Source organism: Eleutherodactylus coqui, chromosome 10, assembly GCF_035609145.1.
Source record: "Eleutherodactylus coqui strain aEleCoq1 chromosome 10, aEleCoq1.hap1, whole genome shotgun sequence".
Lineage (NCBI taxonomy): Eukaryota > Metazoa > Chordata > Amphibia > Anura > Eleutherodactylidae > Eleutherodactylus > Eleutherodactylus coqui.
This window is the reverse complement of record NC_089846.1, coordinates 30,120,128-30,147,521: the sequence shown is the minus strand read 5'-3', so window position 1 is coordinate 30,147,521 and position 27,394 is coordinate 30,120,128. Positions and strand designations below refer to the sequence as shown.

Genomic DNA, 27,394 nt, shown 5'->3' with positions numbered 1-27,394 from the left:
TAATTTTTTGAATCCCTTTAAATGTAATTTTTGAAGAGACATTCCCTTTAAAAAAAAGTTAGTGTCGACATCATATGGTTTAGCTCGTTTTGACTAGTTTGTTTTTTTGTTTTTTTTTACAATATTGTGGCACTACTATACATTCTGGCATGATCCCGGGGCGCCATGGCCCAATCTGCTGTTCTAATTACACGATGATAGAAAGTTAGACGTACTACGCATGTTATTCAGAGGTAGTAGGTGGGCAGACTAATCTACATGTGACATGTCTGTTGGTTCCTATGAGTTTTTATGAGGTAAATAAAGCTGTTTCGCTCGGTGACAATGTATAAATTCTCTTTTGCTACAATATTTACAATTTTTATTTTTTTTGTCTTGCCACTAGAAATGGCAGATTTTGACAATTCATTATACAGCATTTAAACCCATTGCTGTAAAAACACCACTTTTGGGAAATCAATCCCTTTCCTATCATCATGACCCTTTGTCACGGAAAGGGGTATTTACAAGGCTGGGGGGGGGGAGGGGACGGCTAATAGGAAACAAAATGTTACTGCATTATTGGAGAAAATTCTGTCGAAGATGCATTCGCTTAATTATAACATTGGTGACTAATAAGTAAAGCACCGAAAACAAATAGCTGCTATCAGTAAAAATGTATCACGCAAAAAAAGAAATAAAAATAAAAAATTAAAAAATTAAAAAACATCGTGAATGTTTTTTAATGACCCATGGAAAAATACATAAATCCCATATTGTGATTTTAAAGCTTCTTTGGTTTGTTGTTATGGGACCAGATGCCCCTTCTTGTCTTATCCTATATCTATGAACCACAATGTGATGTCTAACTGAGAGATTGGCTATGGCGAAGTCAAGTGAAATCATCGTCACTATTTAAAATTCCCATTTTCTGATTGGTTGGAAATCTTATACCCTAATTTTTCTCTTCGTTTTGTAATATCTAATTTTATAGAGAATGTCATACAAAAAAATTTTGCAAAGTTTTTGAATCCCCCCCGCCCCCATAATTTTGTTTTTGAATTCTTTAAAAAAAAAAAAAATTGCCGATTTTTTTAAAATGACAACATGAAAGAGTTTCATTAACGAGTCCATCCGGTGAAATGATTCATTAAGCTGCATAAGATGTGTATCTTGTTTCCCTGTAGAAGTGGATGCATCTTCACAGATCAACATGAGCTTTTGATGTGTCTTATAGGGAAACGAGCAAGTAAGAAAAAAAATTTAAAAATTCATCGTCGTCATCATCATCATCATCATTATCAATGACGGGAGGTTTGGAAACTGTAAAATGTCTCTTCGCTGTAACCCTGGATATTCTAGGCAAACATGCAAACGTTTCTCCTTAAAGCTTCTACTTCATTGCTTCAGTTTAGTCGTTTATTAAAAAGTGCCGATGGGACATGGAGATCATTTTACAGATTCGAACGCAGATCTTGGCCCAATTAGATAAAGTGCTTTCAAAGTGGTGATTAAGCAAAAAAAAACAAAAAAAAACAACATGTACTGGAAATCCAGCAGCTTGTCTCAGCTGGGATGTACAATGCAGCTGTATGCGGGTCCTTAGTTGAAATCGGCAAACCAGTGCCACCGAGCTGTAGAGGGTTTATCTGAAGGGGAAGGTCGGCGTCCTCCGAGCTGGGAATCTGCTTGACTAAGTATCGAATAAAGACCTAACGTGATGCCTTGTCCCCCCAGAGAGCTGGGATGCACAGTTTTTTATGATGGGTCAACTCAGTTAGAGGTATCAGAGTTCACGCTGCCGGGCCCTTCTGTTGGGGAAGTGACAGAGGAAGGAGTTACCTCCTCATGCCACCCTCCATTAGCCTGAAAAAAGAAAATAGACATATTTCACTTGTTAGAGCATGATAAGAATTTATTAAACACTTTCCAAAAATTTGCAAAATTCAAGTGTTTTCAATGTACGTCCACGTACATAAATTAGTACACAATATAGTACAGATGTGTCTTCCCTTAAACTTGGTCATTAAAGGGTTTTTTCCACTACTTATGGCCTATCCTTAGTATAAGTCGCCAATAGTAGATCGTTGGGGTTCTGTCGATCAGCTTTGTACCGAGTCAGTGTGTTCATGAACGTCTGCAGGACATAGACAGCTCTATTCCCACTGCAGTGGCGGAGCTTGGTATTACAGGTAAAGTTTCTATTCACTTTAATGTAAACTTGGTCTGCAATACCAAGCCTGACCACTGCGTTGGGAACGGAGCTGTCTACTTCCTGCAGAAATCAGCCCAGTGCATGAGCATACCAGCCCAGTAAACAGCTGATCAACGGAGGTCCGAGGTAGCAGACTCCTGCCGTTCTATTAGAGATGGCCTATTCTGCTGATAGGGAATCAGCAGCTTATAACTGGACAACCTCTTTAATTCAGAAACAGATTTGAAAATTAGGTTTTTTACAAAAAGCAACCAATGTAAATGTAAAAGTAACTTTATCCTAAAAGATGTAAGCTGTAGGTCTACAGGGAGTCATAAAATGCACTACAGTGTTTTTTTTTGTGACACTTTCCTAACTTTTGGTGCATTTTTTTGGTTCCATGGCATTTTTTTTTCAAAACAGCACGTTCTAGATGTGGCCATTATTTAACAACAGAACTGCTATGGGAGTCAATTATGACTCCTTCAACAGTTCAAAGACAATGCAGTAAAAAAATCACAGTGGTTCTAGAGTTAAGGCATTTTTCTATAGATCTCTCGTACAAAGGAGCAAAAAAAAAAACCTGAAAAAACACCTATCAAAAATGTGTGACCAAAGAACACAGGTAAAAAAAAACATGAATTTAATGGTATTTCTTTTTTACAATTCTAAAAAAGTTGTGTGAAGAAAGCCCAAAAGGAATCTGTAAAAAAACAGATTGTGCTTTTTAAAAAAAAAATTTTTTTTTTAAATCTACACCATTAGGTATATGTAGATTTTAAGAGTACAGATTACGATTATATGATGAATGCTGTTCTGGATGTTTCCACAGACTTTGAAAAAAGTGTGCGCAGCAGAATAAAAAAAATACCCTTAAGGGTATATGTTCTATGTTCACAGTTAGTGGAGTTTCTGCAGCAGAAGATCTGCTGCAGATTCTGGTGCGGATCCCTGCCAAATTCTGCAACATTTTCACTACATGAGAACATACGCTGAAGGGGCCTCTACATACGTACTGTGCATAGTATATCCTACAGAGCAGACATCTCTGGGACACTCCGTCTACTCACCAGGGACCTTTAACACAGGCGGATTATTTCTGCGCTCCGTGCCTAAATTCTGCACCAAGATCTGCACGTCTCCATGCAGAATTGAAGTGGCTTAAATCAGCCTGCAATTCCGCATTTAAATCCGCAATGAAAGGACCTTTCACGCGGGATGGAATCGGCCTCGCGTCGCACCGCAAACCGCAGTAAATTCTCCACCAAAATCCGCAGGCTTTAAATCTGCCTGGAATTCCGCATTCAAATCTGCAGTTAAACCGCCGTAGCTGCGAATTTGGTTGTATCCTATGGCGTAATTCGGTTCCGAGTAAAAGGCCCCCAAACCCAGTGGATTATGCTGCAGAACTCCACGCCATTACATTCCGCTGCGTCCCGGTGGAAATTTTCCACCCATATGAAAGGTCCCATAAGAGGATAGAATTCTGCGTAGGTCTATAAGCAAACTCTACACAGCTGGAATGTCAATGTAAACTCCATACGCAACGCTCCTTCCTATGTGCGCCCCATGCGAAACCTCTTTAAAGCCCTACGAGTGGCCTTGTGCTACCCGGAATACGGTTGTTGCATCACTGGCTTTGACATTGTCCCCATAAAGTCAATTACCCACAGTCTTTATGACTAATGTTCAGAAATGTAATGTATTGTCCTGCTTGGCAACTCGTCTAATGGCGCTTTTACGTAAGACGGAGGAGGCAAACATGGATGTTTTTTTTTTTTAATCTTATTAGCATTATCCATTAGTTTCTTGTCCTGGAATGCCCTCTCCTACGTGAAGGGTTAAAGCCCTGCGCATCTCGATGCTGAGATGTGTTACAGCTCTGATCTATAGCGATGTGTTCACTTCCCGACAGCCAGGCCCCAAATATGTAATATCTATCACTCATAATACCTATCACTCTTTCCCCTATGTCCTTTATGGCTTTTCATTCTAATTTATAAACAACAAATGTGTAATATTTTTTAGCGCGCGCGGCAGCTGGGAGAGACCATGTCAGTCAGCTTTTTGCCCCCCCTCTTCTGGCGGGTTTTTTTTTTTTTTTTTGCAAATAAATTAATCTTTCCTCTGGTGGTTTGAGATTACGCTGTGTATTATAAGAGAGCGCCTTATCAAACCTCATCAGAAAAGATGGAATTCATGTCTGCTATAATGCTGCAGGCAATAACAGCTTCATATTTTATCATGTTGATAAGGATTTTGCAAACTCTCTGAAGCATTTCGGGATGTTTTAAATGAAAAAGGAACATTGTAACTAAAAGCCTCTTTCAGACATTTTCTTCTGGGTTATTATGAGTTATTTATAACCCCCCAAAAGAACCCATTTGATATTTCAAATGCAAACGATTTGCGTATTTAATGATCGCCCAGGCTGCCCGCTCCCCCCCCCCAACTCTCCTAGCTACAACACAACGTTTTCAATCATTCGGGGAATCGTTAATATTGACTGACACGTGGAGGGAGGGAATAAAACTCTAGTAGTTTACGGACGGCGAGATATTGTGTGCTTGATTTTTTTAAATTTTTTTTACGCGGCTCTACTTGGCTGCAGCCGGTTCGATTTTAGCCGAACGGAAATATGTAAGGCCTGGCGCGATGAAGATGGAGCGTTATATTGTAATTATTATTACTACGCTACGTTATATATTTTGCTGTACAGCTGTGCGGTGTGATATTTAAAACCCATTCGGTTTGTCTGTGTATCTCTCTTAGTCTGATGCATTCTCCCGCGTCGTACGGGAGACGGGCTGCGGGTGAAGGATGTAAAAACATGCAAATAAGCAAACCGCGGTCCGCAGCCGCTACGTAGCTGACGACAATGCAGTTTGTTCAGTATGAGCTGGCAGACCAATAAGTTAGGGCGTTATAATAAGAGGCAAGGCACGAGGGAGCCAGTCTCTTGCTGCTGACACAAATAAGGCTGCTTTCACATCTGCGGCGGGGCTCAGACCCGGGTGCAAGAAAGGGGAATCCCCTGGTCGAATGGATACGTCTTACGATGGAACTGAACAGCGCCAAATGGAGGTTATTGATTATAATGGGGTCGATTTGGTTTACGCTCAGCTGCCTGGCGTTTTACCAAATGCAGCGCTATTTTTTCAGGTATTTTGTGTTGGATCTCTAACTGGACCTCTGAGGTCCCAGTACTGATATGAACCCGACCTAACTGGGAGGGTCATGATTTCTAAGCTTAAAGGGGTTGTCCAGGACTTTAAAATGATGGCCCAGCATTATCAGTGGGGGTTGCCTCACCTTTATCTGGGTTGAGCACCATACATATGAGTAAGGCGGTGTTTGGTACTTGAATTGAATGGGGCTGAGTTGCAGTACCAGAAACAACCACACTGACTGCTGCAGCTCCTTAGTATCACAAATGAATAGGGGTGTGGCAGTCTGACTGGCGATTCCTCTTGGCAATGATAATTGGCTGACAGTGCGAAACCACCACATATATACTTAAAGGAGTTGTCCAAAACATTTGTGATTTTTTTTTTATTGATGACCTATCCTCAGGCGACATTTACACGGGTGAGTGCGATATAGGTCCAAACAATGAAAGTCGCATGTTTTCTCAATAGTAAAAATAGAAAATTGCATCATCATTTTTTTTTTTGCCTCTAACGGGTGGTTCTGTAAGAGAATCACCCAAAAATAGGACATGCTGCGATTTTTCGATCTCGCACTATTAGTGCCAGTGAAAAAAATCACTCTTTTAAATTAACCGATTGAAATTAATGGGTTATTTTTCTGTGAGAGTTCCAATCATATTGCAGCCGGACAGAACTCACAAGGGGGAAATATTTTCTGTAAATACAGCCTCATGAATAGCGGGGTTCTGGTGCTGGAGATCCCCGGCAATCAAATGGTTCCTGGCACCGCTGTCAGTACGGGCAGCATTAGAAGCTCATAGGGCTGCCGTATTGCAGTGACCCAATTTGGTACTGCAGTGAATTCAATGTGAGCTGTGCCTGCGGTACCAAACCTGGGCTGATGCAATAAAGATGGCCCTATCTGCTTCCAGCGCTGTCCATACTGACAGCGGTGCCAGGAATCAGCCGATCAGCAGGTATCCCCACTGATCACATATAGCTGAACTATCCTAAAAATAGGTAATCAATAGAAAAAAAATCAAAACAGTCCCAGACAACTTCTTTAATGTCATATGTGATACATTTTATGTGATCACAACTTTGGGAGCCATTGGGTGAACGTAATAACATCCACTATTATAAGGGCATATTTAAAGGAGCCTGCCCTAATAACGTATTCCTTAAAATGCATTTCAGTAGAACAGCACTCCTAGTGGTGGAGGTAGTAAAGTGAACCAGCAGGACAAGCATTATATCTTTTAGCTATTTCTTAGATGTGATCATTAGGAATGTTAAAGATCTATAAATTATAAATATATATTTTTTTTATAGTTTACTGCCTTTTTAAATATTAAAGTCCGCCAGAAGAGCCTAGTTATCCAAGCTGTGTGCAGAAAGTGCGAGCCTTAAATGATCAGCTTGCTGGAGACCTTAGCGGTAAGGTAAGGTAATATCTGATGCTGCCACTTTCCAAGCGGATGACATTTACAAGTTCCTATTATATTATACTTCGTTCCCTGTCTCCTGCGATTAAAGGAGTACAACCACCGTTACATTGTCAGGGTGGAAAGCTCTCAGTGCTAAATAGCGAGTGATCTAACAAAATGTCTGCTCTTTAAAGTCTACCAGGGATTAGTTGACTTTGTCATGTGGCTGGCTCCGGTGATGTGACATGGTATTTATAGGCAATGGCAGCGCACTAATAGAGAAATATCACAATAAGACACCGGAGCGTATTTTTTAGGAATACCGTTAATATCGACTTTAACACCTCACACCTATCATGGTCAGATGTAGCCACGTCTTGAGATGATGTGCCGTTTCCTCGGCTTTGGACACCCGGGCGCCTGCTAAGCCTTCTAATGATACATATAATCTATAGCCTGTACCCCACCTAAAGTCTGAGCGCATGCAATCAGCGGAAGTGTAAGCACACCCTAGATGATGTTCTGCCACCACATCCTCGACGCGTGTTGAAGGGAGCCTGTCTTCGGGATAGCGGGGTAACGTCGTGTTTTTAGGCTCTGTTCACACTTTGTCTGGAGAATCTGTCCTTTTTGACGGGAAGAATAGCGCGGCACGGAGTGCTACTCTGGCAGTCATAATGATGGACGCTGACAGACAGACCTTATTATAAGTCATTGGTGTCCGCCATAAGATGAATTTGCCAATCCATCATTTTCTGCTCCGAAGACGGAACAAAAAGGCGGCAAAACTTGACTTGCAGCAACCCGTTAACCTAAATGTGAGTGCGAGGTCACAGGCAACACGGTGATCTTTGTCGCAGCCAAAAGTCACAGTAGAGCCCTAGCCTAACACTCTGACAGAGCCTAACAGGCTTCTACCAATGACATATCTGGGGACCCCCGTAGTTATGATACCCCATTGGCGCTCCATCGTCGTAATGGGCAGACAAAGGGAACCGTCTCCCTCTGTCAAGATTCCCAATTTGCTATTGACCAGGGCATCGAAGAGGTTAATCAGCCAAGATCAGAAGTTTCTCTGATCCTTACCGTTAGTCTGACAGTCAATTAGAGTGGGGGTCCTGCTGTTGATGGCACACGCACACACAGTAATAATCATGTGTCGGGCATCGAGCCTTTTTGTAAGGAACCTAGGACTTACAGGTACATCGTTGTGTGTTAAGGAGTACATTTTTGATTAACTTTAGCACTTGAAATCGGTGCGTGGCTTATGGTTATCAGAACTGACAATTAGTCTTTCAAGAGATATTCCAAATTTAAGCAAATTATCCCCTATACACAGACCCTGACTTTTTAGCCCTGGCACGTTTCGAAGTTCTAGTCTGGCCTCTGGGATCCCACCTATCCCAAGATTTCACCTTCGTTGCATCCTGAAGTTTTTACAGTGGTGGCCGCTCAAGCACAACTCTGCTACTTTCCCTTCAGTTGGGACCACCGGAGATAGCGGAACGCTTGAACTCAGCAATTTCTAGTGGTCCCATTGAATTGAATGGAGCAATGAAACGCCTGTGCAGCCACTTCAGAATGTGCCGCAGGTGAAATTTCAGGATAGGTGTAAATTCCAGCGGTCGGATCCCCCCTGATCATCAAGTTCTGTGGATAGGGAATAACTTGCTGAGCAGGTATTGCCCCTTTAAAGAGACTATTTCAGAGGATGTCTACCTTTTTCAATACCTGTAGGCTAAAAAAAAAAGGTGAACTCTGCAAATTGTCTTGGTTAAAAAAAATATGGGTCCCTGACAACAGACAAACCCTGTGTCGGCTGATCCTGAAATAATGTGGCCCTGTTAGGGCTCGGTCAGACGAGCGATATTTTTTGCGTGCCTATGTGAAAAGGGGGGAGGGCTGGAAATATAAGCCCTACCCCGAAAATCCTCCTTAGCTGTAGAAAAAAAAAGCGCTGTCTGGCTCTTCTCCCTGTCCCCAGCAGTCTTCTTCTGTATTCTGGTGGCCGGGGATTAAAAAATCCCCGCCTCCAGAAAGCGCTGCCTCTGATTGGCTAAACGCTGTGACCAATCAGAGACAGCGCTCAGCCATTGAATGACAGATGACGGAACCTTCGGGGAGTCCCATCATCCCCTGTCACCTCTGTAACATCACACGATGTCTTTACAAGCAGCACGGACCCTACCGGCGCGCATTATAGGCACGCATGTCCTATGTTTTGCAGGTGCTAGTATTTTCCACCTCTAAAAAAACAGACATGTGAACACTTCATAGGAAACCAATGGTTCTAATAGACGCGATTTTCTTTGCACACATAGGCGCATCCTTACTGTCAAAATGACAAAAACGTCAACACAACCCTGGCGGACCCCCATTATAAGTAAATGGTGTCCACTGGTCAGTGATTTGCCCTGTCGTATGATATATTCAACACAACATCACGCCTTCCTTTATAACTGGAGGCCATGACGGCGGTGTGAACATAGCTCTTATGACAAGAGGCGCTTCAGCTACATAAACATCTTGAAAGAAACACGGATCAGCGTCACTTATCAAATGAAATGCGCTTCTAGAACATCACTGTCATATGAGCAGGTAAACTATGTTACCATCCTCTATGGAATGATACGGATACACTGGTATACAACAGAGAAACCAGCTCACCTCTGCTGTGCCATCCATACGGGATTCTCTTTAGGGTGCCCGGCTCGCCTGTAGCTGTGGCAAATTCAAAATTACAGAAAGAGGGTGTAACTGGATGGGTGTTGCATGTATTTAATAGGATGTATCCTGCTTGTAGAAGGACTGCAAGAAGCTAACTACACAAGCCTGACTTAACCTTCAGTAATGCATCCCTATCGGTGACCATTTTGCTCTCATACCCTAATGACTGTTATTAAAGGCCCTTTTACACGGGCCGATGATTGGCTATGAGCATTCGTTTGCCCCCGATCAGCTGAAGACTGAGCGAATGCTTGTATGTCTACTGCTTGCATCGCTAATGTGAGCACAAATCTGGTTCCATTCGTTGGCAGAACAACTCCCTATTTCCAGAGATGAGCTGCTTATCCGTATGGGGACAAACCATCGTATTAACAATCATTTGTCCCAATACTAACGATCATCTGCCTGTGTACAACTACTTTAACGAGCGCCAATCAACATGCTATTTTGATGGTCGGTGCTCGTTAAGGAAGGGCAGGAATCGGCCTGCGTAAAAGGGCCCTAATACTGTGCATTAATAGTACTTACAGTCAGGTGATGTGGACTGTACAGTGAATTCCCTCCCAAGGCATCACTGTATCCGCCCGTCTGATTGATAACATGACGAAGGGTATCCACCTGTGGGGTACAGAAAAATACATTGTTAACTTTTTGTTCTGACCGTTTCTCCGCACAGTTTGTAACTTGTCTAAACTTTCTGCTTTGTAAGATGCATTCTGCTAGTCCGTAAGGGTTAATCTGTATGGACAGTGCCTCTAATACTTAAAGGGGTTGTCCAGTTGTAAACTACTGATGGCCTATCCTCAGGATAGATAATAAGTAGTAGATCAGTGGGTGTCCGTTGCCAGGGATCCCAGCTGATCTGCTGTTCTCTAAGTCGATGTCCTCATGCACTGAAATGACTTCTGCAGGAGACAGACAGCTCTGTTGCTACTGCAGTGGTGAGGCTTGGTATTGCAAGCCAAGTTCACATTGAAATGAATGGGAACTTGACCTGCTATATGAAGTCTGGCCACTGCAGTTGGAATGGAGCTGTCCTCTTCCTGCAGAAATCAACTTAGGGTACAAGTGCAATGACCCACCAATCGGTTCCTAAGCAATGAATCTTTCCTGATCTACTATTGATGACATACCTTTAGGATAAGCCATTGATTAGTTTACAACTGTACAACCCCTTTAACATCCGCAATATATCCCAAGCTTACTCAGTTGCTTCTGTAAAACCCACAGACTTCAATGTATAGAGCCATGAACATGCACGGCCCCTTTAATCAGTTGTCACAGCTTACACAATGGCACAGTGGGCACCCCGATTTCTCCAGGTAGGTGTGACCCCACCTTTAAGATACATATAAAGTGGGAAAACTTTAGTAACATGAATAGGTTTTCTAAAAAGAAAACCTGTAGTTTCTGACTGGAGGTTACATTTAATTTTCTCCTGATTGACTATTCATCCAAGAACAGCGTTAGCGAAATTAAGATGTGAATGCAGCAATATACAACCTCCGACCCTACTTTATATCATGTCCACAGAGATAAAGAGACTAAGATCTATGGTGCTGTTATTAGGGCTCTTGGACTCAATAGATACTCTTGCTTTCTCTGAACCTTCAGAACTGACATTAATGGAACATGATGGCCATCACTGACAGCGACTCTATGGGTTTGGGGAGGGGGGTTCACAGATAGGGCCCTATTTATCAAAATTGTCCAGCCGTAGGAGCTCAGCTTTCATTTTACCAGAGCACTATGGGCATATTCATCACTGCATTCCAAGCATGCTCAGAGCATGGAAAACATAGAAACCAGGACTGGGGAGAGGCTAAAGCGCTTAGGTATCTCCAGCGGTCCAACTGAAATAAATGGAGTGGCCGTGCACATACACGTCTTCTGCTGCACTACATTTCAGAACACGCTGGGCTGCATTCCACATAAAAGCTTTGGTGAGACAAGCCCTTTAAGTAAGTGCTAATTAAATGACATTAATCCATGAGTGACCTTGTTCTCTCCATGGCAGTTCTATAGGATAAGGAGACCAAGAGCCAATTTCCTTAGTGAAGATCTAGAAGAGCAGCCCAGATCTTAGCTCTCTGAAACCCTGTGTATATAAATATATATACACACACCTTTGAGGGTTGTAAAAGAGAATTGCCAAGTAAGAGTCAGTTATACCTATAGAAGATCGTATTCACACCTTGACTTCGCTGCCGAATCGGAAATTGCAGTTGCTGTTTTTGGAAATCAGTTTGGGACCTTTCACACGGGACAGAATTAGGACACAGCTGTGGAACTCCCCCCCAAAATACGCAGGTCTTACTGTGGATTTTGATGCGGAATTGCCAGCAGATTTTAAGCCATTTTCAATTCTGTATCAAAATTCGCGGGTAGGCTGCAGATTTCGGTACAGAATTTACCGCGGCTTGCGGGGCAATTCTATCCCATATCAAAGGTCCCTCATTGCAGAACATATAGTAGCGCCCTGCTACCTCATTACTCAGAACCATTCCTTCTCATTAGTAATATGATTTATTAACAGGTTCTGGTGTTCATACAAGACCTCTTCACGCTAACAACCAAACCTCTCTCCTCGAGCACTCAAGTCAGAGCCGAAGGCATTCACAAGAGTAACAAATGGCCTGAAAGACCAGGGTGGCCTAGATGGTGCCAATTGTGAGCACACCCTGGGCTGGTGCATGTACTTTGGTGGTAGCTGTGGGAGGTGCACTGAGGAATGACTCAGGGGCGTCTCTCCTACCTGTGATTGCACATTGGCTCCAACTTGGGCCCCTTGGTAAGAATCCCCATTCAGACTCTGCATATTCATGTACATGTCGCCTGAATTTGGGAGATTAAAAGAACCAGAAGAACCTAGGAAAGGAAAGAGTGAAGGATCTGAGAGGATGCTTGAAAAAAAGTGTGAAGAGATTAAAAAAAAAGGGGGTTGAAAGGTTAGTAAACCTTAATAAACAAACTGGACGTGTGAAATTAGTTTCATAGGTGACAAGCGTCTTACGACTGGAGCCAGTACAACTACGCTATGTATGTCAGATCCCGCTCCTTCTACTACATGATGTGATCTCTGGCTTGTTGAATGTCATAATTCTCCTCCTCGTATTATTATATGTCTAATGTAGACCGTGTTAACACAATACACATGAATATCACTGCTTGACTTATCAACATCCCATAGACGTGAATTACGCATTCTGTCCAGATCCACTTCAAAACAGACAACACTCAGGCAAACAAGAGGCTACGTATGACAGCAAGAAGGACCCCTGGAACCTGTTTCTACAGATAATGTTCTTCATACTTGGATTTTCAGATATAGAGCTACAGTATGTGTCACATTTGCTCTCATACAATGGACAATGTGTCAATTTCTGAAGCCTGGTGAATACTGGTGATGGCCTTCATCTACTCTACTATCGGTTCTAGGGGACCCCGAGGAACCTGCTTACGGCCCTTGGTACATATTAACTGTTCAATGACACAACTCTATATGCATATACAATATCATAGCTATATATGCTAGAAGGCTTCTACTACTTTTAATGGCACCACTCACCTCTGTATGGGAGTTTTGAAGGCAATATCATCTTATTATTTCAGGGGCAAATTCCTGTTTGAATGGGTATTGCCTTGTGGCAGCTATTCTATATTCCTCTTAAAATTTGATTACCTACAATCCATCTAGCATCACTAATTACACACCACAGGCCCCGCAATACAGAACACATCGCTATCTTTGTTAGCTTTTACAAACATCAACTAGATGTCTAGTCAAGTTCACAAGTTTACCATCTACAATACTAAACTCTCCCCTCTTCAATCTATCCTAATCGCAGAAGTCAGACTTCTCTTTCCTGATGCCTCCACCCTGTGCCAGGCATTGCACCAATGTCTCCTCTGTGCCAGTCCCTACACTGATGCCTCAACCCAGTGCCAGTCACTGCACTGGTTGCCCATCCACTATAGAATACAATTTACAGTCTCATCCATAAAGCTCTCCATAGTGTTGCGCCACCCTATACCTCCTCCTTCATCTCTGTCTACTGCCCTACCCATGCTCTCCATTCTGCTAATAATCTCAGGCTAAGTTCCTACATAACCAAGACCTCCAACTCCTGTCTCCAAGACAAGATTTCCTGTCTCCATAACCAAGACCTCCAACTCCTGTCTCCAAGACAAGATTTCCTGTCTCCATAACCAAGACCTCCAACTCCTGTCTCCAAGACAAGATTTCCTGTCTCCATAACCAAGACCTCCAACTCCTGTCTCCAAGACAAGATTTCCTGTCTCCATAACCAAGACCTCCAACTCCTGTCTCCAAGACCAAGACCTCTTCTCTCCATAACCAAGACCTCCAACTCTAGTCTCCAAGACTTTTCTTGTGCTGCATCAGTTCTCTGGAATGCACTACCTCAGACCAATTTCCACAGTTTTAAGCATCTCTTTAGGGAGGCCTATAACTTTTCCTAGTCTAACTATTCTCTGTTTACCCCTCTTTTATATTCCTCCCGAACCCTTCTTTCAACACTAACCTGCTCTTCCTACTCCATGCATCCTAATACACTTCATATCTGCACATACACAGATACCAGCTGGTGACTGACTCATGCAGATTTATATATACTACCCAATTTTTTAAAGGATGGCTGGACCATTGTACAGTACAAGCACATTTCCTCATGTCAACCCTATTTCCTCATAGATTGTAAGCTCTTGTGAGCAGGGCCCTCAGCTCTATTGTTTAAATTACTACCGTACTGTATGCAATGTCTGATTTTGTCTGTACAAGGACCTTCTGATTAGTGCACTGCTGCGGTATCTGTTGGCACTATATAAATAAAGATTATTATTACTATCAATACAAAGTCTGAACTTAGAACTAACTTAGTGTGCTTTCAGACCTATGTCGGGAGTTCTGGTTTCCCGCTCCATTCGGAGAGCAGGAAAGGGGAAACCCCATTGCCAAACGGCTTTGTCTTAGGCCCAATGTCCATGGGTGGATTTGAATTGAATCCGTGCGAGGCACCCACGTGGACGATCTGCAGTTCAAGACGCCCATAGGGAAACATGGATGTCCGCACCTGAACTAAAGCATGCAGATTTGATTTGCGGATCTTTTGATGCGGAAATCAAATCGCAGCATGTTCCATTTCAGTGCAGTTCCTTCACGGACGGCTTCCGTTGAAGACAATGGGAGCCGTCCGATCCGCGGCCTGTCCGCAATTGACACTGTGGATAGGCCGCGGATTCCACGGGAAAACAGGAGTTAAAAAAAAAAACCTCTACTGCGCAGTAAAGAAAAAAGAAGACAGGTACGCACGGTCCTTGGCCGTGGGCAGGTTTAGATTCCACTGCGGGCTCGTGCATGCGGAATCCGACCAGAGGTTTCAAGGCAGATGTGAAACCCCCCTTAGGGGACTAAACAATATTAGGATGTGCTTAGCCAAAAAAAAAAACCTTCTGGGGTTTGATGTGAGCCCCATCCTACTCTAGGCATCCTTAATAAGAACCCAATGTTCCATGGCGGTCTTTTTTGGGTATAGTCTGTAATAAATAATAAATGAGGGTTGTTGATGACTATCATGACTCACCTTGAGAAAAAGGTATGGGCTAATAGCTGAAATGTTGCATTATGGGTGACTATATTGACCTGAATTTCATTATATCCTGCTGCTTCTCTGGTTGATGAGGAACTGTGGTGAGGATCTGGCTAGCTTGCACCCATTCGCGGTTTCCTTGAATTCTTTTATATATGTATGTATAGATATATATTTCAAGCTTGCATTGTTTACTACAATACTGTCCATATCAGGAAGCACTTCCACTTCACACGAATTGCTCTGGGCACGTTAATGAATGGGGATTGCAGTCCAGTCGTTGTCTCACACTATGCAGGAAACAGGCTTTTCCCATTCATTATACAGGAAGTTCCAAACGCAACCATTTTTTTGCCTTTGCCCCATATGTGCCAGGTGACCCTACGTGCTGGTAGAATATCAGGTGATCACAGGATTGTAACAACATGATTCTCCCCTCCTGTTAGCTTTCCCTCTAGCCTTGCCTACCATCTAGACGTCAGCTTTTCTGCTGTTTTCTGTACCCATCTTTGCAAACTCACCAGAATTTGGTGTAGTGGGGGAGCTGGTCTGGTTATTCTGCACGGCAGCTGCGACGGCATGGGCTGCGTTCACGGCCGTCTTAGCTGCGTACAGGTTTGCCTCTTCTTGAAACTTGCCAATGTTTTTCTTGTACCTAATTCGCTTGTTGCCAAACCAATTGGATACCTAGAGAGGGGAAAACAAGGTTTTAGTGTCAATAGGATTTTAATACCGTCCTACATTAAAATCAACTTATTGATTCGGTAAAGACATACAGAAAGTCACATGAATAATGCGGGCATTTTTTTTTTACAGAACATTAGGTTAATCCATAGTTTTAACAAAAGTCACAAACAAGTCGTTCCTGTGCGAGATTGTTAGATCTGCAGATGGACGTGTCTATTTCCCTTTGTACTTACCGTTGTTTATCGTGTATGAACACTAGGGACAGGGATACTAGAGGCAGGGGTACTAGTCACAGGGGTACTAGAGGAAGGGGTACTAGTGACAAGGGTATTAGGGACAAGTGTACTAGAGGCAGGGATACTAGAGACAGGGATACTAGGGACAAGGGCACTAGGGACTAGAGGCAGGGGTACTAGGGACAGAGGTATTAGAGACAAGTGTACTAGAGACAGGGGTACTAGGGACAGAGATACTAGGGACAAGTGTACTAGCGACAGGGGTACTAGCGACAGGGGTACTAGAGACAGGGGTACTAGAGACAGGGGTACTAGAGACAGGGGTACTAGAGACAGGGGTACCAGGGACAAGGGTACTATGGACAGGGGTACTAGGGATTAGGGCACGAGCAACAGGGGCACTAAAGATAAGGGCAGTAGGGACAGGGGTACGGTGGACAAGGGTACTAGAGGCAGGGGTACTAGGGACAATGGTACCAGGGACAAGGGTACTAGGGACAAGGGTTACTAGGAACAAGAGTACTATTCATGACAATAATAATAAAATGTTGCAGTTGCTATGCAATTAGCATGAGCCATTGTGCTATTACAGCGCAATCCTGGAAAGGACTCAGGAGATCTACTGCTGCAATCACTTGCTGAGCAATGGCCTCCGGGGCTACCATATCTGTCAAATCAACAATAATAGTCCTAATACTTCGGAATTGCAGTGTATTACTGTGTATGAGCCGAGTGAAAAAAAAATGAATAAACAAAAATAGAGAAATAAAAAAAAAAGCTAATTAAAACACATTTTACTTAATCCTTTATTTTTGTAAAAAGAAATGTAAAAAGAACTATACATAATTGGTATCGTCATATGTGTACTACGGTGAGCATTCTAAAAAAAGAAAAAACAACAGGCCAAAATGCTGCTCTTTGTTTATTCCACCTCCCATAAAATGCAAAAGAAAGTGATCAAGTGACACAAAGAAAAACTACAAGTCTTACAGCAAAAAAAACAAAAAAACTCTCACAGCTCTGTGGATAGAAAAGGGAAATAGTTCCGGGTCCTCCACTGCTGCAACGCCAAATAAATTATGTTCAAATATAGTAATTTATTGTGCCAAATAAAAATCTAGAAAAATATTACTTTTTGGCTGTTTTGTAATAACTCGCAGAAAAAAAAGTTACTGCAACACTTGATGATAACAATATCTCTACTGCGCATACAATGCCATAAATGTAATAAAAGTAACACAATAAAGGTATATGTACCCCAAAATGGTGTAATTACAAAATATAACTTGTTCTGCCCTAAACAAGCCCCCACACGGCAGTACTAAAGGGAGAATATTGCTTTTCAAATATGGAAATGAAATAGCCAAAAAAACAGAGCAGCACATTAAGTCCCAACCTACGCCTAAATGGGTCAAGGAGGAAGCTATTTTGGGCCTTAAGAGCAGAGCTTTTTTCATCGCTGCCTATTAAAAGCCACAGCTTTTAGTCTTTTTTGTTGATGTAACTGTATGGGGGCTTTTTTTTTTTTTTGCCGGATGACTTGTATTTTCTTTAATGACACCCTTTTGGGTTACATGTGATGTTCTGAGAAAAATGTATTATGGAGGGGCTGGGGTAAAATAGAAGAAAACCCTAAAAACCTGCCCCAGAGATTTCATGGAGTCACAGTGACTTGATAGTATGGAGCTGTGGGTTAACCAGCTGTATGCTATCTCTGTACTACTGGTATATTCTTACCTACCGCGTTTCCCTGAAAATAAGACAGTGTCTTATATTAATTTTTGTTTGAAAAGATTTAACTTTTTTACATGTATAGCTGCCCGGACACTATTTCAATTGACTTTTTTAATTAACTGTTAGCAGGGCTTAATTTTGGAGTAGGGCTTATATTTCAAGCATCCTCAAAAAGCCTGAAAAATCATTTTGCATCCTCAAAAATTCTGGAAAATCATGCCATGTCTTATTTTCAGGGAAACAGGGTATAAGTGATGCATTATACCCCCATTGTGCGGACCGTAAATCTATGTATCTATTCACATGGCCGTATTTTTCATGAGCGTTTAAAAAAACGTAGATTGACCTATTTTTTCAGTTTTTGCCTCCATATTGCTATTATTTTAGGAAAAATACAGATTTGTCCAGTAGAAAATAAAAGATATGCAGGCAAAAATAGTGCTGCCATACGGTAGTAATGTCATCTGCAAGACGTCCGTATCATGGAGGCATATTACAGGCGTGTTACAAGACACGCGTCTGAAATCGGCGTAACGCAGCATCTGAAAGAACATCGCACAATGGGGTATTTTCTCTATTATTCTGTAAGCAGGAGAGAAAAGTAATCTCTGTATATCTCCATGTGAAACCAGGGGCACAGGAAGGTATAATAGGGCACCATACAATTCTAAGTTAAACCTATTTTTTAAGACTTTTTGGTGCTTTTTCCTTTAATTTTCGATATCGCTATCTATATTTTTAAAAAAATCTAATATCCTGCAGTTTTCGCATTTACCACTAGTCCTAACAAAAGTCCGCCACTTCCTGTTCTGTAGAAAAAACTTTTCAGCTGTCATCATGATCATCATAGCCAAGATTACAATGTAAATAGAGATGAGCGAACGTACTCGTTTAGGGCGATTTCACAATCGAGCACCGCTTTTTCCGAGTAACTGACTACTCGGGCGAAAAGATTCGGGGGGCGGTGTGCTGGAGCGGGGGGGAGCAGTGGGTAACAGGAGCTCTCTCCCCCCCCCCCCCCACTCCCCTCTGCAACCCCCCGCTCACCCCCGGCGCTCCCCGAATCTTTTCGACCGAGTAGTCAGTTACTCTTGAAAAAAGCGGTGCTCGATTGCGAAATCGCCCTAAATGAGTATGTTCGCTCATCTCTAAATGTAAAGTACCACTTATATATTGCTAACACCAGATTCACAATAGGTGATCACAGCTCACCTCCTCCGCTCCCTACACAATGACCTCCGTACAGGTCACAGCACTCTCCCATAGAAGTCAATGAGTTCTCTCTGGTCCATTGTCTGAATGGTGAATGAGGCTGCTGTAGCGCATATGTATATATTGCTGTTAACTGCAGCTCCAGCAAGATGGCCGCCCCCATAGTTATGTACATACAATAGAAAATATAAAAATTTATTTTAAAAAATCAGATTAAAAAAAAAAAATAGAAAATGCTTCATTATGTGGTTTTAATTAGTAAAAAAAAATAATCTAGGTAATATATTCCTTTCAGTGCCATATTTTAGCTCCATACGCTTTGGAGTGGCAATAATGTGCATGGGCCCCTTTTATTTCCGTTCCCGAACTCCATAACTTTGAGATATTTGGTAATTGTGTAATAACCTTCAAGAGAAGTGTGTTATAAAATAAAACCCGGTATTCATATTTTTACAGCACAAATGCTTTCCAGCAGCCCTTCCATGGTGACCCTGAGTTCATACCTCATTCGTAGTGTTTTCCCCAGCTGATACTTGGCGTTACATTTTATACATTCTGCTTACCATTAACCTGCCAGCCAGCAGGGCAATAATACATTAATGAAGGCGGGCGGATAATTATTGTTAAAGCAAAAAAAAAAATCAAATTACTGCTTTATTAACAGCTTTAGAAGTGGGCAAATCTCTGGCGTGTGCAGACGAGGGACAATTCACTAGTCTCAACAATAGCCATGTCTAATAAAGGCTTTCTTCCATCCGCTCCCCCCCCCCCCCCCCCCCTTCCCGTTACATTTTAATATCGTCGGAGCCTTGGGAGGCCTCGGGGTGCTGGATATTCTTGACTTGGTATAGGAATCCATCCCAGCTTCTTCAATGCTTCTTAATCTTTAATATCAAGGCAATTAAAATTAATGACTGCCACTGTGGGCAGTGTTTCCCTGACATGCATTGTTTGATGGCATTACCTTGAGGTTAAACTAACGAGCAAGGTTTAATTGGAAGCAGTGAATGGAGCGCTGCTCATACGTTATGCTTTAACTTGCATGGAAAGTACCGGTTAGTATCGGCGACTGGTTAAAAGATATGCACAAAATTACACCGCCATATCAAACAAGCGCTTCCCGTGTCCGTTGTGCGTTCCCGATGTCATCGTGTCTTTGAAGACGGAAAGCTAGATTGTAGCTGAATTTAGCAGCGGGCATAGAAGGACTGGAGGAGAAAAAAAGGCTGAATTCTACCGTGTTGTGCTAATCTGTGCCCGGACGGGGGTATTTTCTGAGTAGGTCACTGTTTACGGTATTATGGCGCTCTTGTTGTCAGTTTGATGACTTGTTAGCCTAAATCTACTAGAGAAAACTTTCTTTTTGTGGAGGCTTGCCGCATGAGATCTAAAATTCCTTCACATGACTGCAAACTGTTGGCCGGTCAGTATGTCCTGTAGGTACCCTGTTTCCCTGAAAATAAGACATAGCATGATTTTCCAGAATTTTTGAGGATGCAAAATGATTTTTCAGGCTTTTTGAAATATAAGCCCTACTCCAAAATTAAGCCCTGCTAACAGTTAATTAAAAAAGTCAATTTAAATAGTGTCCAGGCAGCTATACATGTAAAAAATTTAAACCTTTTTGAACAAAAATTAATATAAGACACTGTCTTATTTTTGGGGAAACATGGTAATAAAGTGGCAGCCTGTACTCTGTAGGCCCATCTAACAGAATGTTACACCGAAGCTCAGAGGACGCATGATATATATCCTGCCGGTAAGGTTTTCACTGGCGTTCTGACAAATTCCCTACAGTCGGTGTGACGTTGAGCCCCTAGCCATGGAGAGGAAGCATCCCGAATACAGTATCTGTAGGAAATGAAGCGTATGCGTATCTACGTGTGCATAATTTACAATCCCCATAGTTCAATGCTCACCGCACTTTGAGATAAGTTGCGTTACTATGACGCTAATGTGATAACTATAAAAAGTGCAATTCGCTTTATTTACCTAAACGGATGTTTTGTTACTTGAAACACACTTGAAATTACTGGCCACTAGGGTCTCCCTTCCTTCTAATTTGCTGTCTGTTGTCATATGACATCTATCTCTAGCGAAAGAGATAATAAAAAGGATAACAGGAAGACGGGACTAAGAGGCGTGTGCTGTCTGATGTGCGTTACACCCGAGATTCTCAGGCGCAACTCACATAGCTGTCTGAATAAGGCCTAACAGTGAGTGATTTACTGTGTGTGAAATCACATCCACACTGCTCATTACTGCTGTGCAGTGTCCTCCGTGCTGATGGTATTTCTCTGTTTGAGATAGGGAGCAGGAGCTGCAGTTTTCTCCAAGTGCAGTATATAGGAGATGACATAACAGTAGTTTCCATTCACCAACACAAGGAAGTCTGAGAATTAGAGATGCAGCCTGCACAGAAGAAAACTAGAGATAAATGCAGGTTACAAGTCATATAATGGCCAGATCGTGTTATTCCTCTTGTGCACATATTCAGCTTATTCTCCAAAGTCACCTGAAATGTTTGCTATCCGTTTGGAATATCTTTACTTTGGGTACATTCACACGTGCGTACGTAATTTTTGGCGCGTTAATAATTCCATCATTTTCACGGTGTTTGCAGTGAATTTTTGGCGCTTGTGCCTTTTTTTTAATATAGCACCCATATTTACTGCATTTTTCACGCATGCAAAAAAACGCAAGAAGGTTCAATTGAGATTATTTTTTACCCACTGTCTCCTGCCCACATACGTAAAAACGCATGATACGGACCAAAATAAGGCACGCTGCCTTTTTTTTTAACGTACGTAAAAAAAACGCACGTCTAAATACCCTAATGCAAAAAAATGGGTTTTATGCTGTCCGTATTAATAAGGATGCGATATGGCCAAAAACTACGCCCGCGTGAATGTGCCATTATCGGATAGCGTAAATCTAGAAGACTGCATGTGAAATCTCTCAGCAGCCGGTAGTCTAGAAATGACAAAAAAAAAAAGGTGGATTTAGCCCATTTATCATCTTGCGAGTTTACTAATAATTAAGCTAAGCACATTTATCTGCCAGGCCTTTCCCTTTAATGAGGCTGGTGATCTAATTCCATTTACCGACAAGGTACAGGCATACAGAGCCCTAACATCTTCTGATCTTTTTTCAGGCACTGCAAAGGTTAAATGGCAGCAGCAGATCTCCTTGCTGGAAGCCAACATCCCAGAATCCCTTGCTAAACAATGCTGCAGGCATGCTGTCCCCTGTCCCTCGCTCTCGCACGCTTCCAGAAAAAAAAAAAACACAACAAAACAAAAAAAACAATCTTTGCATGATATAAGAATAAGCATCTTCTCTCTCGCCGTCGCCTAAAGTCAATTAATGAATCGGTTCTAATTGCAGATTCGTTTAAGAAGGGTTTTGTTTTGCTTATTTATCAAGCTAATTGCAGCGCTAACATGGCAAGAAAAAAAAACCTCTATAAATTATTAGGTAAATGCTTCATCTCTCTGCAGCGCCGCAATGTGTTTTATGTAGGAGAAAGCCGCTTTATTTCCTTCGCTGGAGAGGCTTTAATGAGACAACTGTCATGCACCTGTTTTTAGAAAAGCCCCTACAGGCACGGAGGCTTTCGCACCGGCGCGCCGTACGCGGCACTTAGCGGAGGATTTACACAATGGCTGGAGTCGGCTACGAGGGTCACATCTGATAACGGGGTCACTGGGCTCCTTATATAAAACATGGCAGAGACTGGACCGCATCAGCGAGGAGCGAAGAGTCCCGGGATGGAAAAAAGGACGACTTGGAAGTTTGTTCTTCGCCTAAACTTATGCGTAACAAAACCTGATTAAAATGGGGGTAAGCACAAGCGTTGGGCGCTGCCAAGCCTCCGTGCCCGTTCTCTGCCCTCTTTTCAGTTGCATTTAGCTGACACTGTTAGGGACGTTCTGGCTGGCGCTATTTAACGCCGTCTTGTGGGTTGTTTTTTTTTACGAACGTTTTAATTGCAGAATTGTATCTCCTGTATGATAGAAAACTGCAACAATAACGCCGCAAGAAGTCCTTCCCTTGTGGTTTTGACCTAAAGACACGCGGATTTTAACAGGCGCGGAATACACAACCTAAGGATAACATTTTGAAATATACGAGCGGACTTCTTCCGTCCCGTATGAAAGGTCTTGTAGGGTACTTTTGGATGGGTCAATTGTCTTGCGCTTCGACACCCGTCCCAGCGATGATCGCTCCTGTGCTCTTACACATAGGCGTGGGGATCACTCAGTGAATGGAGGAGGAGCGGGCTGGAGATGGCTCCGCCATTCACAACAAGTAGGCCATCTATCATGGATGAACGATGGCCTGATTACACAGACCGATCATTCTTTGAGGTTTAGGTCTGCAGAGATTGAACAACGAACCAATTGCTCTTCATCGTTCAGTCGCTGTCCACATTTACACTTAACAGTTATCGCTCAGATTCCCGCGATCCTGGAAGAATCGTAATGGTTATCGTTCGGTATTAAAGGGCCCTGACCTACTGATCTGAAATGATCGCTCCTGATCTGAAGGCAAAGAAGAGGGAAAGAATCTTGGCAGCAGTTATTGGGATATATTTTTCTAATGCTTTATAAGGAGCGTGTCCACAGCATGTTTTTACTACACTGTGTGATTACGTCAGGGGGTTCCGCTACAACAGCCCCGTGATGGAACCCCCAAACGGGAAGGAACGGAATTATTTGGTGTCCGTTTTCCAAGAGTTCCATTGACTCCCGTTATATTTGGAGTATACGATAGTGTATAATCCACTGGGATGTTCTATACTCCAAATATGATGGAAATGAACGGCATCCTTGTAAAACGGAGACCAAAGTGGTAACCGTGTGATGGGTTTTGTTCTTTTCCATTAGGGGGTTTCCACTAAGTAAATGCCCCCTTGTTGTTTTCAGTATCAAACACTGAATTCAGCATGTGATGAAAGTTTATATGGGATGTCACAAGTGCTGCAACCAATGGCGACCTCAACACTCGGTAGCTGAGCTCTGCATTGGCTGCAGCGCCTGTGACTTCCCATAAACCAGGCGGGACTGCAGCCAATAAACAAACACCGGAGTGGAGGACCGAGCAGTGCTGCGGTACACCACGAGGAGAGGTGATTCTATTTGTTACGTTAGTGCATGGAGAAGGGGGTCTTACTGAGAAGCTATAACTTGGGCAACCCCTTTATATACTTGTACTCTCCATAAAATAGCAATTCTGGAGCAGGTTGTCTTAGAGAAATGGCACAATGCAGAGCTACTGGAAGTTATCCCTCCTGGAAATGCATGACTACACTGACAACTGGGTGTTACCATTTCTTTTCTCACAGTGGGGTGTTCCTACACAGTCTAAAGGTAGCTTTACATGGTAAGACTATTGAACGCATAAGTGTCCGCCAAGCGTTGCAGTAGCTATCGCTCCTGTGCTTTAAACACAACAGTAATAGTCTATTGGAGAATGTAGATGGAGCGGGCCAGAGATCTCTTCCATCGCCCGCCTCCACTCACTGCAAACAGGCAGACACTCAGAGATTGAGTGACTCCTGTTTACACTGACCGAGAAGCGGCGCAGCAGTCGTTCTGTTTCAGCTCACTGAAATGGAATGACTAGCGACTACTGAGCAACTTCTCGCTCAATGCCCTGTTCTCAGTGGGGGGGGGGGGTTTGGGGGCAACGTTTCACTGTCAAGTAAGAACACGCCCCCTTGACAACAGGAATGGCATTACCAGTTTGTCAATTTATTAATAGATTTCCTAGAGGAATAACAGAGGAGTCCGAAGCAGAGTTCAAGGAATGACTTTGATGGATAACTTTGGAGTATATAAATAAATAAAGTTTTATATATATATATATTATTTTTTTTAATTTTTTTTCTTTTTTTTTTTCTTTATTTCTATCCATATGAATACATTCCTCTGTGTCAAAGGAAAGGTTTCATGCTGAGCTCCCCCCCCCCCCCCACAGTAGCGATTATTTCCATGTGGGGAGATTATTTAAGAAAAAAATCTATATCCTGTATAACCCGGTGCCTAAACTCCATGAATATGTTAATGTTCTAACATCTCTGCTTGTTTAGCTCTGGGAGAGATATTGTCATTGTGTCAGTGTAACCCAATGTGTCACTTCAACACATATAATCCATGAAGAAAAACTCCTTGGGTTAAAAGGATGCAAAAATCAGGCCTCATAAATAGACCCCTGAACGTGGGATTTGGAAATGAGCAGCCTCGTCGGCCTGTAGAAATCTGGCATATGCCAGGCACACTCCTGGAAATGTCATGTGTGACATATGAGACGTGACAGTGCCCACAGACAGAGGGGCGCTCGCTGGCAGGACTGGGTGCTGTGGCATTTAATATCCTCTGTGCTGGGGCCTCGCTGGTGGAGCGCAGCTAGATAGTAGATGGCCACCCCTGCAAATGGGAATCTGAGAAACCGGGCGAACAATGGCTCTAATGACAGGCAGGAACAATTCTATTGTCTTAACCCAATTAAATGCCTAATGCACAGGGGTATAGTAATTCTAATTACTCGTAATGCATTAATTACACGTAATTATACTAATTGCAATTAGTTGTAATTAATGAATCACACTTTCCTTAACACTAACACTTCCACGTTTTTTTTTTTCTTTACAGATACATAGTATCCTTCCTAGGAACCAGATCGTCTCCAGTGTTGTGACGGGTGGAGCGCCGGGGACTTTCTCACCTGTGACACTGTGATGCTGCATTTCTTCGCCAGCTCCTCTTTGGCTTCCTCGCTTGGGTAAGGGTTGCTGAGGTGGGAGTAGAAATACTCATTTAGGATCTCTGTGGCCTGTTTACTGAAATTACGTCTTTTTCTCCTGGGGGAGGAAAAATAAAAGAATTAAAGAAAGTAACACCCTAAATATCTACCTGATCATATCTGGGGCGCCTTTGGGCACATTATGACACGTAGACATAGACGTACATGGTATAAGTCAAGCACCTTCTTGTACAGGGTGAGGAAAAAGACTGAGCGCACCCATTTAACTGGTGTAATAATGCGACCATTGATTTACAATGGGTGAAAGTATTAATTGGTGGAGGAGACGCTTTCAGCGGCCATTTTGAACTCCACCATATTGAACTCAACTCAGTTTCTTTCAAATGGGAAGGGGGTCATGTGATATATCGAGTTGGGCTGGAATCTACTTAGAAACAAACTGGAAGTGACAGTTTTACCCAATCCTAACTTGTTTAGGAGTTAAGCGAGGGCAAAGCTGGCAAATTGTGTCTGGCATCCAGTTTTTTTTTTTGATGATTACTTAGGGGTGACAAGGACCTCCCAGATGACCTCCTTATTTCCATCTGTGGTCGACGATAACAGTGGAGTTTCCACGTTACTTTCAGCAGGATGGCGCAGATGGCTGAATGTGCAATTCCCTTAGTACTGGGTCAGACGTATAAGGTCCACTAGAATGGCCACTAAGGTCACTGGAGCTAATGAGTTTGGACTTTTTTTTCTCTGAGGCCATTTAAAGTCCCTTGTGAATGCAAAATATGCATGAAATGGCGAATCCCACAGTGCTGTGCAGAAATATCACCTGCAGTTCTTCAGTGGGTTCACAAAGACTGGATTAAGTGTTTAACCATATGCATCCGGCAGAATGGTGGACACAGCGAACACGTCATGTAAAGCACTTTGTGAAACTTTTGCCCTCATTTAACTTCTAAACAAGTAAAGATAGGGCAAGACTAATACTTCTATTGTGTTTCTGAGTAAATTCTAGCCAAGACTAATAGATCACATGATCCCCATCCCATTTGAAAAACTCAAGTTGAATTTAAATTGAGTTCAAAATGGCTGCTGAAGAAATCTCTTGCACTAAAAAATGCAGTCTCCCTCCAATTAATACACAACGTATGTCAATCTTCTCATTGTTACATCAGTTAAACGAGTGTGTGCAGACTTTTGCCTCACCCTGTATATAGTTCTAGAGGTATTGCTAGTATGATATATAGCATATGGAAGGAAAAGTTTTAATGATTTGTTAAAGTGCAACTAAGCTTCAAAACATGTCACTATGATACGTGAGTTTTTTGTAATCCGAGGCAGCCCGGGTGCGGAGACCCTGACTAATCGCTAAAATGAAAGGTAGAAGTGCGAGCAGGGGCGTAACTATAGAGGGTGCAGGGGATGCGGTTGCACCCGGGCCCAGGAGCCTTAGGGGGCCCATAAGGCCTCTCCTCTCCATATAGGGAGCCCAGTACTATAAGTAAAGAATTATAGTTGGGGGCCCTGTTACAGGTTTTGCATGGGGGCCCGGGAGCTTCAAGTTACGCCTCTGAGTGCGAGTGTTGTGCCTCTTTTAGTCCCTGCCTGGAGCAGTATATGAACTCACTAGAAAGTCTGAGTACATCGGCTAAGCACTTCTACCTCCGCATTTTAGTGATCA

At 42.7% G+C, this 27,394-nt stretch overlaps 1 protein-coding gene across 2 annotated transcripts in view; it reads right to left on the bottom strand.

Annotated features, from left to right (window-relative positions):
- Positions 1-1,018: 1,018 nt before the first annotated feature.
- PBX3 (PBX homeobox 3) overlaps positions 1,019-27,394 on the bottom strand; it is a 218,760-nt gene continuing 192,384 nt past the window's right edge. Inside the window, exons 5-9 of one of the 2 annotated variants that reach the window (XM_066580761.1) lie at positions 25,684-25,819; positions 15,607-15,772; positions 12,232-12,344; positions 10,005-10,094; positions 1,019-1,845 (exon numbers count right to left, since the gene is read on the bottom strand). In XM_066580761.1, coding sequence (XP_066436858.1) covers positions 1,753-1,845; positions 10,005-10,094; positions 12,232-12,344; positions 15,607-15,772; positions 25,684-25,819 — 598 coding nt within the window. In that variant the 3' untranslated portion in view covers positions 1,019-1,752. The remainder of the gene's footprint in view (positions 1,846-10,004; positions 10,095-12,231; positions 12,345-15,606; positions 15,773-25,683; positions 25,820-27,394) is intronic. The other variant, XM_066580760.1, reaches the window with a different exon arrangement.